The sequence below is a fragment of the Camarhynchus parvulus genome, chromosome 5 (genome assembly GCF_901933205.1).
Source record: "Camarhynchus parvulus chromosome 5, STF_HiC, whole genome shotgun sequence".
NCBI classification, from domain to species: Eukaryota; Metazoa; Chordata; class Aves; order Passeriformes; family Thraupidae; genus Camarhynchus; species Camarhynchus parvulus.
The window spans coordinates 59,778,514-59,793,173 of NC_044575.1; the positions used below are offsets into that span (position 1 = coordinate 59,778,514).

The 14,660-nt window shown below is 43.8% G+C and overlaps 1 protein-coding gene across 7 annotated transcripts in view; it reads left to right on the forward strand.

Annotated features, from left to right (window-relative positions):
• The window catches only part of NIN (ninein), a 65,610-nt gene that overhangs the window by 38,611 nt on the left and 12,339 nt on the right, over positions 1-14,660 (forward strand). For 4 of the 7 annotated variants that reach the window (XM_030948821.1, XM_030948824.1, XM_030948822.1 and 1 more), the window contains exons 17-27: positions 317-2,317; positions 3,484-3,609; positions 4,427-4,496; positions 5,216-5,431; positions 5,731-5,844; positions 7,013-7,135; positions 7,638-7,751; positions 8,708-8,854; positions 9,634-9,795; positions 11,127-11,276; positions 11,832-11,930. In XM_030948821.1, coding sequence (XP_030804681.1) covers positions 317-2,317; positions 3,484-3,609; positions 4,427-4,496; positions 5,216-5,431; positions 5,731-5,844; positions 7,013-7,135; positions 7,638-7,751; positions 8,708-8,854; positions 9,634-9,795; positions 11,127-11,276; positions 11,832-11,930 — 3,322 coding nt within the window. Of the gene's footprint in view, positions 1-316; positions 2,318-3,483; positions 3,610-4,426; positions 4,497-5,215; positions 5,432-5,730; positions 5,845-7,012; positions 7,136-7,637; positions 7,752-8,707; positions 8,855-9,603; positions 9,796-11,126; positions 11,277-11,831; positions 11,931-13,028; positions 13,090-14,660 lie in introns of those variants that run through there. The other 3 variants (XM_030948825.1, XM_030948828.1, XM_030948826.1) reach the window with 3 other exon arrangements.

The window sequence follows — 14,660 nt, forward strand, 5'->3', positions numbered from 1 at the left end:
TGGAGTGTCAAAAGAAACTGAAGCCACCCTTGGGTGAGGGGTGTGAGAGCATCTGCCCCCCCAAAATCTGAGCACATATTGCACATGAAACCCTTTCTGAAGACATTTCATGAGTTGTTGCACTTTTCCAAGGCAGTTTTTCTTTTTGAAGTTTCACCAAATTGCCTCAAATTTAACTTGCAGCTCCCAGAAACACCCATCCAATAGTCAGTGGATTTCAAAAAAAAAAGTGAATTTCCAACTTGTTTTATTCAGCCTAAAAAGCCAGTTTAATCTCTGAGGTAGTTTAGTAATATCTTATGTTAACCATGTCTAGGAAAAAAATGGCAAGTGACTATAACAGAAGAGCATCTCATGCACAAACTCAGTTTTCTGTGGACACACAAACCCTTGTGAGTAAATATGAAGAAACCCTGCAGAGCCTGGAAGGACGTTACCAGAGAGAGCTGCAGGAATTGGCTGAGCAGCAGAGAGAGGAGAAATCCCAGTGGGAGTTTGAAAGGGATGAGATTGCTCAGGAGGCTGCTGAAGCCCACGAGCAGCTGAAGGAGAGCTTGGCAAGTGAGAAGGCTTTTTGTTCTGCCCTGAGCCAGGAGAAGGATCTCCTGGAGAAACATTTCAAGGAGGAAGTGAACAAGCTGGTGTGTGAGAGGGAGCAGCTGGAGAAGGAGCTGAGAGAGCTGAGGAATGCTGCCCAGGAGCAAGAGGAAAAGATGATGGAGAAAATAAACCGACTCCAAAATGACCACGAAAAAGAGCTGAAGGAGAAAGATGAACAAATATCCACAGTGGAGCAAAATGGGAAACTGGTTAGGGAAAAGCTGGAGAGACTGGACAGTGAGTATAAGAGAGAGAAAGAAGAGCTCAACTCCAAACTTCTTGCTCTGGAGAGTTTAAACAGAGACATTTGTGAGAGAGCAGAGACAGAAAAGGCTGAGATGGGTTTGGAGGTCTCAGACCTCCGAGGGAAGATACAGAAATTGCAGTGGGAGACACGGAGTTTCTCTGCCCTGCAGAGCCATTACAGGGCCCTGGAGAGTGAGTATGCAAAAGCCAAGAGCCAGATCGCTGCTTTTCCTGGTGCAGCTCCTCTGGGAGATGATGGGGATGTTCTCCAGAACCTGCAGAAGGTGCACGAGCAGGCAGTGAAGGAGAACGTCAGGATGGCTGCCCAGATCCTGCGGCTGCAGCACCGGCTGCGAGCAGCAGAGCAGGAGCTGCATCCTCCCAGCCCCAGCTGCTCCCAGTCTGGCTCAGAACCAGAGGAAATGGAGCCCAGCTCTGAAGGGTTGCCCAGTGATTGTCAAGATGTGGCCGTGGGGGCAGATTTCAGTGTCCTTCCACCTCTGGAGGCTGATGGTACAGACCTGGAAGAAATGTCGGAGATGGATTGGGATTTGGAGGAGGGATGTGTGAAAGCCAGAGCTGGTGGCCACCCTGAGGCACAGGGGTGTTGGATCCAGGGGGATCAAGCAGCTCTGGATGCTGATGGCAACCAGGATGGTGACAAGAACCTTTCTTGGGCGCCTCTGCTGCCAAAAAAGAGAGCTCTGGAGAAAGTTCCCAGGCCAGAAGTGCTCCACAACGATGTCAAACAGCAGAAGGTTCATCTGCTAAATCACAGAATAGCTCCCAAAAATAAAGGGCTTGTTTCTGATGCTTTGAAGGTGCAGGTGGAGCTGGAGAGGGCTGAAGAACTGAGTGAGGACTCTCTCCAGCTGGATCACACTCCTGGGGCAGCAAATGGTGACCTGAAGAGCGTAATAGCTCAGCTTTGGAAAAGGATGGAAGAGCTGGAAGACAGATCCATTGCACAGGCTGAACTTCTGTCACTGCAAGAAGAAATTCAGATAGAAAATGAGGATCTGAAGGCCGAAGTGATGCAGTTAATTGAAAGAAATGGAGTGCTGGAAGAGAACCTGCGTAGGCTGAGGGGGCTTTGTTGTGAACAAAAAGAAAATGAGGTGGAAAGTGTCAAGTTTGGAGATGAAAACACCAAATACCTTGTGCCAGGTAAAGAATTGGAGGCTATTAAAGAATTGGAGGATGTCCAAGAACAAGGTGCTCAAGGAGACTCAGGTATGCCCAGTGGCACAAGAGATGGGAAGCTGGAAGAACATCCCACCACACTGATGGACCAGCAGGACAAGAACCCCCAAAGCGACAGCACCGTGACACAAGTGGGAAAAGCAGGAATGAGGGATCCCAACCCCCAGGGGAAGGAGGAAGCTGTGGGTCCCCCAGAGGAGAGGAGGGCAGTGACCCAGGGCTTGCAGAGCACGTGCACTGAGCTGCAGCAGAAGGTTGACCTGCTGAGGTAACGTAACGCGGCGTTAGCCACTAACCCCGCGCTGCCCTGGCTGCTCCTCTAACCACCCTAGATTAACTCTGGTTTAACTCTGAGTAGCAAACACTGCCATGGACTCCTCTAACTCCTCTAGTCGTGGATAATAAGGACCACTGGAATCAATAACTGTGTGTGACTTACTCCTCTCTGTGCCTGGAGCACCTGCCAGCTGTCCTGTGTGTGGATGTCACCGTCACCGTGTGTAGCTCGTCCTCCAGCACAAACCCATTGTATCCCCGTGTCCAAAATCCATGGTAACACCTCCAGAGAGCTTTGTAGCTTTTACTAATATTCACTTGACTCAGTTTGTTCCCTTCTAGAGCTGAATGTTGCTCATGAGGCTAAAATTGCTCCTGTTTTGCCTCAGTGTTCCGGTGAATGCTGTAGGATTATGGTAATTTGAAATGCTAAAAGTGCTTCTATTTTTCTCAGTATTTAAGTTAATATTAGAGAATTATAGGGACTTTTTTTCCCAGTTAGGAACCCCTCAGGAGTGGGATATGGTAAATACAGTTATAAAACATATATTCATTATATTATATTCATCGTAGGTGTTACCTACTTGTTTTTAACTGCTGTGTTCCAGCAAGGATTTCTTTTTTTAAATGGATAAAGTGGCTACAAGTGGTTTAATTATTGTTCAGCACCAGCTTCCTGCAGGAAATTGTTCTTTCAGGTGCCCCACCATGGCTAAGTTATTTCTGTGCAGTCTCCTGAGGACAGAAAAGACACTTTCCAACCGTGCTGTTCCCAGAATTCTGAATTCCAGTTGGGGAAACAGCTCGCTCTCCTGGCAATCTGCATGTTGTGGTGCTCAGTTGTTATTTCTAGCTTAAGGACTGAAAGATATGTAGAATATAGTGTGAAACTTTAGATTTTAACTCGCTTAAAAAACATGCCCCAAAAGCCCAGGGTTTTTTTTATATTTTGTTGCAAAATTTTGGAGTTTTTTTGGAACAAACTGGGGAGCACTCCTGCTGAATTCATGTAAAATATAAATACACCATTTATACATAAAGCAAGGCAGTTGTAGCTTTGTTTTTGAAGCATTACAGGTAGCTCTGACCCGGGGGACTTTTTCCCTCTCCAGGTGTCCCACAGGAGCTGTTCTCACTTGTCTCCTGTCTGTGCCACAGGTGTGAGGCCGAGAAGCTCCGCGAGGAAAACGCCATCCTGAAAAACGAGGTGACTTTGTTAAATGAGGAAGGCAGCGCTTCCAGCCTGAAACTGAGGGAGCTCAATGGATCCAGGGAAGAAATGAGGTGAGAATTCCACGGGGAATGCACCCTGTGGTGCCTTCAGGCTGTTGTCTGCTCTGCCACAATGGGTTCGTCCCTTCTCTTCAAGCTCCTTTGTGTGTTAGGTGCTGTAGAAATCCAAAATGGGGTTATTTCATGGAAATCCAGCAGCTTGTCAGGTTATTCCTCATCCTTTTCCCTGCCCCTGCTTGTCCTGCCCATCCCCAGAGGCAGGCAGGGGTTTAGCTGTAGGCATTGAGGTGACCCAGTAACACACACAGAGGATTTAGGAGCTGACCTGATGCAATCATTTGTGCTTCAGCAAAGGCAGGGAGAGGCTCCTCTGACAGATTATTCCAGTGGTTGGGTCTTTGGCAAGTGCAGGACCATCCCTGATCCTGGGATTGTTCTTCCCCTCTAGGGAAGACCCACTTGGGGCACCTTGAGAGGTTGAGCACTTGCCGAGCTGATGCAGAGCAGGGATGCTGAGCAATAAATAAATAAATATCCACAATTACAATTTCTGGTGGTGTTTAATAAACACAACTCATTTTTGGAATCATTAAGGTTGGAAAAGACCTCCAAGATCATCAAGTCCAACCATTCCCTCAGCACTGCCAAGGCCACCACTGACCCGTGTCCCCAAGTGCCACATCCACATGGATTTTAATCCCTCCAGGGATGGGGACTCCACCCCTGCCCTGGGCAGTGAAGAAATCTTTGCTAATACCCAATCCAAACCTCCCCTGGCACAACTTGAGGTGATGTCCTCCTGTGCAATCTTGCAGTTGTGGATGTTGATAATTGATTTTAGTGTTAACGAGCTTTCATTTTTCCATAGGCAGAAGATAGAGGCTGTGAGAAAGGAGAAAGTGGCTGTGCAGAAGATGGTGGACAACCTGAAAAAGCAGGTGTGTGGCCTGAGCCCAGAATCTTCTCTGTAGAAATCATCACTGCATCAGAGCTCTTCCTTGGATAGTCACAAAGACAGCAAAAATGAGCATTTTGTAAATTTAAACGTTAAAATTTAATTTTGATAAATGTTCTGTTGCCTCTTTGGGATTGATTTGAGGCTTGCTTGACCTGCTCATAAGAAAAAAAGCTGTAATTGTCCAGCTTACAGGCTTGAGAGCACTTTCCACAGTCAACTTGGAAAGTTTATTTTGTAGAAATACAAAGTTTAAACCTTTTGTTTTGTAGTTTTTGTGCAATTCTCTGCAGTAGCCCATGGGAAATAGAGATTGTGATTCAACCTCTACTCATTTCCCAGCTGGCTTGGTCTAGGAATGCTGCCAGTTGTATCCATGGGGCTGCTACTTTTATTTTAGGGATGGCTTGTTATGATAGGTAAAATAAAAGGATTAATTACCTTTAATATCCATGCCATCTTGGCATTGCTTAGGAAAATATTTGCTCAGAATAATCTATCAGGATAAACCTCAAAATCCACACCAGCATGGCAAAGGGTTGGGTGACTGATGTGACTGGTCTCTAATTAAGGCCAATTATGACAAATTATTTGTTTGGAGTCACTGTCAGAGTGAGACTTGTCAGATCTTTAATCACCTTCACAGAAAGGAAATACCCAAAATCTCATCCCTGGTGTAAAGTCACTGCTGTCCCTGTTCAGGTGGCTGATCTGAAGACCAGGAACCAACAGCTGGACTCTGAAAACACAGAGCTCAGCCAGAGGAACTCCAAAAACCAAGCAGATGTGCAGGATCTCAATCAACAGCTGGCAAGGGTGCTCAAGCAGAAGGAAAGGGAAGAGGGGAAGTGCACCCTGGAAGAATGGGAAAAGGAGAGGCTGCTGCTGAAGGAGGAGCTGGAGAACTCCAAAATCGAGGTACAGCATTTGGAAGGACAGTTGGACCGCAGGGGCTTTGGAGTTGGCATCCCTGTCCTGAGATGGGATTTCAAAGCTGAGCTTTGCTAAGTGCTGCCTTAAACACAGCAGCAGCCAAAAGGCAGGAGGGAAAAATGTGCAGCTTTGCCTTGAAAACAGCTCAGTGATGCCAAATATTTCCTTGCATTTTTCATGTTGTTCATCCAGTGCCATCTCAGCTCTGTCCAGTGCCTGCAGCATCCTCTGCTTAAACTTTGCTCTGTGAGTCTCCTAAATTGAAATCTTTCATTTTTTTGCAGTCATCAAATATGGTGTCATCTTTGGAGATGGATTTGTCAAAAATGAAGGTTCAAGCTCATCTACTGGAGCAGGAGAACCACATCCTCAAGCAGGAGCTGGAGAAGACAAAACAGGTACGGCACCCTCTTGCCCAGAGGAGCTGTGGCTGTCCTTGCATCCCTGGAAAGTGTCCAAGGACACCTTGGAGCAGCCTGGGATAGTGGAAGGTGTCTCTGTTTATTCCAGAGAGATTGGAACTTGATGGCCTTTAAAGGTCCCTTCCAACCCAAACCCTTCTGGGATTTTGAGTTCCATCAGATTAATTTGCACTATGCCTTAATGGATGAAAATTAAGAGGTGGAAATAGTTGATTTCTTTAAAGAAAGGTCATAAAAGAAAGGGAATGTATCTCCTCTTGAAAGAGTTTCCAGGTGCAACACATAATTCTTCAAATAAGGTTGGGTTCACTTAGATTTTGCCAAAAAAAAAGATTTTTGGGAGTAGTGGAGCTACAAAGAGAAGCTTTGGTCAAGATAAAGATTGAAAGCTCTAATTAAGGGATAGGCAGGGCAAATGGGATCCACAGGAGAACATTTCCCTCTTTAACTGGAGATATAACCCATTTTAGCTCCATCTAAGGAATGAGCTCTTCCAGCATGTCCTGTCAAGGAGAATTCCTGTTGCTAAACCCATCTGGAGATCTGGGAGTCTCACAAGGTCTGAGGATAATTTCCTGGAGAGCTCAGTTATCTCCTGTACAAGCACAGTTCAATTGGCTGTAAATGTATGCTAATAAACACAGATAATGAAGGCTTCAAATGAGGCAGTTCCCTGATTAGGGCTCCACAAAGTCATTTTCTGCCCGGTGTAAAACACTCAGTGCTCAGGGTAGATAATGGTCTTAAAAAGCAAAAGCAGCTGAGGCCTATTGAGGAAGGAGTGGATTGTGGCTGGAGTTTAATTACAGGAGATGGAATGAGGAAAGGCAGTGATAAAGCACTGGGGCACTTGGGAAAAGGATTGGAAGTCAGCAGTGCAGTGGTTTTCCCTCTGTGTTTGGTGATTTATATGGGATATTATGGAAAAATCCTTCCCTGTGAGGGTGGGGAGGGCCTGGCACAGGCTCCTGGATCCCTGGAAGTGTCCAAGGACACCTTGGAGCAACCTGGGATGGTGGAAGATGTCCCTGCTTATGACCTTTAAAGGTCCCTTCCAACCCAAACCATTTGGGCATCCCCTGCTTTTCCTGCCAAATTCTGTGACAGCACAAAAATGAAACTCTGAGGGGTTTGTTTCCCACAGCTGCCCAGATGTCCTGATCTTGCTGACCTTCAAAATGAAGTTGCAAGTTTGATCACTAAAAATGAAAAGCTGCAGAAAGAGAAAGAAGCCCTGGGTGAGGAGCTGAACAGATGCATTGATAAGGTAAGAAAGGAAAATCCTCATCACCGTGTGCTGTTAAAATTCCTCTGTCTGTAAAACTTCTCTGGATGTTTTTTCCCTCACCCTCAAGCCAGATAAAGGCTTTGTTGCCAGTGCCTGGATTTTTTTTTTTTTTCCTAGCTGGTCTTAGAGAGGAAAGCTTCAATTTTAGAGCACAGCTTTACTGTAATTTGATTATGTAGAAAATTCCAAACATGGCAAGGAAGAGAGGCCTGGATATAAATCCTGCAGCAGGACAAGGAGGACAGTGTTCCTGGACTTTTATTGCATCTCTAACCTACTGTAGCTCTGAACTGGAGCAGAGCACTCTGCACACTGTAAATAATAATCCCATTGTGTGGGAATTCAGGGAGCTGAGGGGCTTTTTGCTTTTTCTGCATTTTCCTTCCTTCCTTTTATTTAACTCCCTCTAGGGTAACCCTTGAAGTGAAATGGAGTCAAAACCAAATTCCTGAGTGAGGATTCCTGTGTAATCTCATTGCAGGTAGCTCAGGTCAGCTGCCTGGAGAGTGCAATTGGCAGCTTGAAGCAGGAGCAGAAATCCTGGGAGCAGCAGAGTCAGGCACTGAAAGCACAGCTCAGCCTCTCCCAGGACAAGGTATGAAACACTGATTTATGGTTTTTTATCCTCTCCTGCAGTGCTTTTTTCTCATGAAAGGCCCCTCCTGGTGCCATGCAGCTGAGAATGGCTGCTTGAGGGGCTTTCCAAGTGATGTTCTTAAAGGGCAAAAGGAAACTTGTTAAACACAAGGAGGGATTTTTTCTCTCTGTAGCCAAGTTACTTTTGCCAATTCCCTCTGCCTGGTGATTCCTGAAGTGCTGCAGAGACTCTGCTGTTGCTCCTCTGTCCTGGTGCAGGCTCATCCTTCCCCAGGCAGGGGTGGGATCAAGTGGTTCCCTGCTTGGCTCAGCAATCCTGGAGCAGGAGGAATTCCTGCCAGGAAGAATAAACAATTCAAGGGAAAGCTTCTTCCCAGGATATCTCAGTGAATGCTCAGGCCTGGAAGATGTTTCTGGTGAATGCAGCATTGTGGCTCTATTCAAAGTGGGTGGCTGCGAGCTTGGAACAGAAAGTTGGAAAATCATTTGGAATTATAGAGGTTTAAGGATAGGAAATCCTTATAAGATTGAGTCCAGTCACTCCTGCAGCACTGCCCAGGCCACCACTGCCCCATGTCCCCAGGTGCCACATCCACCCAGCTTTTAAATCCCTTCAGGGGTGGGGATGGCACCACTGCCCTGGGCAGCTGTGCCAATGCTCAAAAACCCTTTCCATGAGGAAATTTTCCCTAATACCCAATCTAGACCTCCTCTGACACACCTTGAGGCTGTTTCCTCATCCTGTCCCTGTGGGAGCAGAGCCTGACCCCCTTCAGCTCCACCTTCCTGTCAGGGACTTGTGGAGAGCAATAAACTCAATTTAACTTTTGCAAAGGGGGAAATCAACGTTTTAACTTCACCCCTTCCATCAGAGGTCCTAAATACCTGGGGTACCTGATCCACACAGGGAATCTTGATCCAGCAAAAGCCAAGCTGTGCTCCTGCTCTTTCCAGGTTCAGAGCCTCAGTGAAACTCTGCAGAGCACCAACCTCCAAATGTCCCGGCTGAAATCCGACCTGCAGCTGACACAGCAGGAGAAGGAGAGTCTGAAACAAGAAGTGATGGCACTGCACAAACAGCTGCAGGGCACCAGTGAAAAGGTAAAGGCTTCAGGCATCTCAGGAGGTAGCTGGAATTCTTGGGTATTGGATATAATGTGGTTTTCAGCTGGTTTTTAAAAGCTGTATTTGAAATGTTGAACATGGACCGGCAATGATCAGTCCCCCTCTCCCGAGTCTCCATTTTTCCCTAAAAGAAACCTTTTGCCAATAAAACCCCCAAATCTGTGGACAATGCATTAATTTACACCTATTAACTATAAAAATTGAACCAGTCATTGGCAGAGGAGCTAATTTTCAGTGCAGCTTGGGTTTGGAAGGTACAGAATTACTCCAGCCTCTCAGCTAATGAGGATTTGTAACCAAAGGAGGTTGTAGACAGCAGTCCTGGGATTGCTCTTATGAATTCAGTTACTAATTTGGCTTGTTTGCCATGTAATTAAGGAATATTTAATGTCCACGTGGAAAAGAGGCTGTTTCAGAATTGTACAACAGGAGCTAAATTACAGCTATTAGTGCATAATATAGAATACTGAGTTCTGTTTGGCTCTAAGGAGAGCATAAATTGCTTTTTTTTGTGTTGCTGAACTCTGTGCACTCCTTGTGCACACAGCTATTATCCATGATTTTAGCAGAGGGAAGCACTTGGGATTTGCACATTGGATTTCTTAAAGAACAGCAGAGAGTGGGCTGGGAGGGAGATGGGAATGCTGCAACTTTGGAGCCTGCACTTTCTGAGAATCCACCTAAACCCCACCTGAATAGAGCAAATGTCTGCTTCTTTGTTGAAGGCCTAACCCTGCAATTCTGTCTGTCTTAAGAACCTGGTTCTGGAAGTGGCTGTGCCTCCCTCAGGGCTGCAGGAGCAGCAGGGGCCCATCCCCTGGGATGAGCAGGAGCAGAGGCTGCTCAGGCAGGACAACGAGAGGCTGCAGAGGGAAGTGCAGAGCACAAAAACAGACCTGGCTCACTCCAGGGAAAAGGTAACCTGGGCAAGCTGGGAGACCCAGCAGGGCTGGGCTGGGAGCTCTGGAGGGCACTCAGGCCCCTTTGCATAGATCACAATCCAAGCAGGGGTTGAATATCTGAGACTCCACAACACTCTCAGGAGATTTCTTTTATTTAAAAGACAATCCTGGTAATTCTTGTCCAATCCTGGTGATTCTCTGGAGGTCACTCAGACCCCTTTGCATAGATCACAATCCAAGCAGGGTTTGAATATCTGCAGAGAATGAGACTCCACAACACTTTCAGGACATTTCTTTTTTTTTAAAGACAGTCCTGGTAGTACTTGTTCAAGATTTCAGTCCAACTTCAAGTCAACAAAAAATTCTTAATATTCCAAACGTTTTTCCTGTGCCAATTTCTCAAGAGGATGAGACTCCACAACACTCTCAGGACATTTCTTTTCTTTAGAAGACAATTCTGATCATTCTTGTCCAAGATTTCAGTCTGAATTCAAGTTAACAAAAAATTCTTAATATTCCTAATATTTTTCCTGTGCCAATTTCTCCAGAGAATGAGACTCTGCAACATTCTCAGGATATTTCTTTTAGAAATAGACAATCTTGTCTTTTAAAGAAAAGAAATATCCTGAGAGTGTTGTGAAGTCCTTTTCCAAAATTTCAGTTCTTTTCTAAGATTTCAGTCCAACTTCAAGTTAACAAAAAGATTCTCAATATTCCTGATGTTCTTCCTGTGCCAATTTCTCCAGAGAATGAGACTCCACAGCACTCTCATGGTATTTCTTTTCTTTAGAAGACAATCCTGGTAATTCTTGTTCAATCCTGGTGATTCTCTGGAGGTCATTCAGACCCCTTTGCATAGATCACAATCCAAGCAGGTTTTGAATATCTGAGACTCCACAACACTCTTCAGGATATTCCTTTTCTTTAAAAGACAATCTTGATAATTCTTGTCCAAGATTTCAGTCCAACTTCAAGTTAACAGAAAGATTCTTAATATTTCTAACATTCTTCTTGTGCAATTTCTTGGCTTGCAGTATTAAGTGGATTATGGGGAGGACAAAGGGAAAGAAAGCCAAGATGTCAAAAATATCTCAGAGTTGCCCAGAGAAGCTGTGGCTGCTCCTTTATCCCTGGAAATGTCCAAGGCCAGCTTGGGCAGGATTTGGAGCAGCCTGGGATAGTGGGAGGTGTCCCTGCCCATGGCAGGGGTGGGATGGGATGGGATTTAAGGTCCTTTCAAACCCAAACCACGCTGAGATTCTGTGATTGCAAAATCAGCTGGTATTTTAAATGAAGTGGAATTACCTGGGCCATCTTTTCCCATTTGTTCATCTCTGTTTTCCCAGATCCGGCAGCTGGAATCCACAATCCTCTCCCTAAAGCACCAAAAGCATCAGAGCCAGGCAGGGATTGTCAAAGCCATGGAGCAGGAGAAGCTGAGCTTGAAGAGAGAGTGTGAGCAGCTTCAGAAGGAGCTGTCATCTGCATTCAGGAAGGTGAGTTGTGGGTGGTAAACACACAAATCACTGCAGTAGTTTCCATCTCTCAGAAGTTCAGGGGATAAGCTGTATTTTAGTGTTATTAGTGTTATTTACTTATTAAGTTTGAACATTGCACAGGCAATGACCAGTCCCTCCCTTGAGTCTCCATTCTTCCCTAGAACAAACTTTTTGCCAACAAAACCCCCAAATCTGTGGACAAAGCATTAATTTACACCTATCAACTATAAAAATTAAACCAGTCATTGGCAGAGGAGCTAATTTTCAGTGCAACTTGTGTTTGAAAGGTACAGAATGACACCAACCTCTCAGCTAAGATAACTTTCTTCTTCTGCTGTGAATTTTGTGCCCTTTGCCTCTCCCAAATCTGTGTCTGAAGGAGCTGACAAGGCTCTTTGCATCTGCTGGGAGACAGCTCTTGTAGCAAAGCACTTTTCCAGATATTCCTGGTTCTTAAACTTGAGTTGTCTTGGTATTCAGTGGTTCATGGGGGGAAAAGCAGCTAAAATGACAAATTGCTGCTTTTCTAAGGAAACTTTTTGTCTCTGATAGATCAGTCAGATGAATTCCCTTGGACGTGAACTGGAAAGCAGCTCAGAAAATGAAGGACTGAGAAAAAAGCAAGTCAAGCTGGATGATCAGTTAATGGAGGTACTTTTCAATCTGTGTTGACTGTGGGCCTTTATCACTATTTTATTGAATTTATTTCCTTTTAGAACAACTTATGGATGTGTAGCAATAGAGAAAACTAATTGAAACCAGAAGAATTAACTTCTCCTCTTTCATGACCAAGCTGTGTGGCAAACATCCTGCTCTCTGAAGCATGTTTTGTTTAGTCATGATTCACATTTGGCTTCAGATGGAAAATTAAATGGCAAGGAAATTTGTTTCTGTACTTGAGGCAAGGCTGGCACTTCCCTCTTCCTTCCTAAAACATGTCACCTCAAATTTCCCATCTAATATTAGTGTGATGCTGCTCTTAATGTAGTAACCTGTTCTTATTTCCTCTGGGAATAATTTGCTGACTTCAAGCTTAATATTATCTAAATTGTGAAAAATTAGCAATTCACACAGCTTACTGTTAATTTAAAGGCACAAGTGAAAACTTTAGTGGAGATCCTTCCCAAAGCTGTTGTAAAAGTTCTGCTGGAGATGGATCATCAAAATTTAGGAGTCCTTGGTAATAGGAATGGGCAGCTTAATTGTGTTTAGTGCATCCCATAAGGTCAGCCCAGACCTCCAAGCTCTCTCTCAATAGTCTTGACTAAATTTGATATCCTGGATTTGAGTTTAAAACATAATATTGAAAAAAAAAATTAAAACCTTACAATTTTGACTTGTTCCATAAGTCAGAACATCTTTTAGATGAGGCTTCTATAACACTTTATAGATGGCTTCATGTTTTTCACCAAATGGGAGCCATTAGGCTGAAAATCCTATGTAATTAGTAATAAAACCGTAAAAACCTAATTAGGAAAGATGAGATTTTGACAAGTTAATGAAAAGACTGTTTCTATTCCCTGTGAATTTATTTATATAGTCTTAATTAAGCTTTGGGAGAATGCCAAACGCTCAAACCCAAGAACACCCAGCCTGGGATTGTGTTTTCTCCTGAAATGTGAATTTCAGCCATGCAGGATTTTGGTAACCTTTTCCCAGCAGGTGTGTGCAACATTCACTCAGTGATTTGTGACTTCTAACTCTCTCTTTTGTGCCTGTTCTCCTTTTGTCCGTGGCTAACCTGGCTAGAACTCAGTGGTTGGAGCTAGCAGAGAAGGGGGCAGTTCTCTCTCTGAAATAGTGTGTGAAGGTAGAGCAATCACTTTTCATGTACCCCCATAGCATGGAGAAATTCATTTTTTTAAATTCATTTTAATGAATTCATTTTTTAAATTAATTTCTTTTCTTTTTTTTCCCATGCATCTCTTAAGTGCAGAAGCCACTATTCATTTCAGTGTCAATTTTGGACAGTGCACAGGTTCTTTGTGGTTTTTGCTGTTTAAGGTGGTTCTGTACCCTCAGGAGCTGTGTGTTCCTGAGGGGTTGCCATGAAAATGGAGAGAATTCACCCCATTGCTTCCAAAAGGATTAAAATTGGAAGTGGGAGAATGAAAAGTGGCTTCCTGCTCCCCCATTGCCTGTGAGGCTCGAAGGTGTTTGCATATTTACTTCTGCATGAGACTGTCCAGTGTTTCCTCAAATTAGTTAATTCCTGATCCCACTTGGCATCATCCTGATAGTTTAGCAAGCCCATGATTGTTCCATTTTCTTCCACAGATGAATACAGCAGGGCTATATTGTTTTCATTGCTGTTTCATTAGTAATTATTTCTAAGATGCTGTTAACACTATTTGACTCATTCGTTGCTTGTGTGCTTCACAACATGACAGGAACCCTGAAAGAAATCCCACCAAAAGCTCATTATTTTCACTGTTTATATTGTCAGGAAAAAAAACAGCTCCTTTAAAGACAAAGAGAGCCTCTAAATAGCTTTAAAAAGTACAAATAGTTTTATTTTCAAGCATTTATAAACCTATTTTCTGTTTACCAGGACCAGCAGAGATAGGGATGGTTACAGGGCCAGAAGAGCTGCACCATTGTGAAAAATATTTACAGTTAGAGATGAAGTCAATAACTGAAATATTATCCAAATTGAGAATTGTGCCAGTTGTGAAAGGGGAATTAAAATCAGTTGTGAAAGGAAAGCTAAAATCACCAAGATAATCTTATACACCTTTTCCTGAGGGAACAGAGTAATGGTTTTAAGGTAACAGGACCTTTATGGTCCTGGCTTTTTCTTTCTTTAGGGGAAGAAATTATTAATTCTACACAAATTCCAGCTGCAAATGAGTTTATCTGAACCATCAGGGATTTTTACTGTCCAATTCTGGTCCTTTTTAGTATAATTAACTCTTCCAGCTGTGAGTTACTTACCTGGGTTTTGCTTTAGTCTGGAAAAATTCTAAATTATTTCATGTGACTGTCCTAGCTCTTAATATCTCCACAGTTAGGAGTGAACATTAGGAAATATCTGTAGGGTGTTATATACTGAATTTTGAGGGTAACAGCAGAGATAAATGTTCCCTGAAGACTAGAAATAATCAGCACAACTAATACTCAGCACAACTTCAGCCTTCCCCTTGAAATGGGAAAATATTGCTATTTAAAACTCACCAACTAAAATTTGATAGGAATTCATCTAAAATTCAGTGATTTTATAATCAGTTAGGAGTGAACATTAGGAAATATCTATAGGGTGTTATATACTGAATTTTGAGGGTAACAGCAGAGATAAATGTTCCCTCTCCATCCTAAAGAGTAGAAACAATCAGCACAACTTCAGCCTTCCCCTTGAAATGGGAAATTATTGCTACTTAAAGC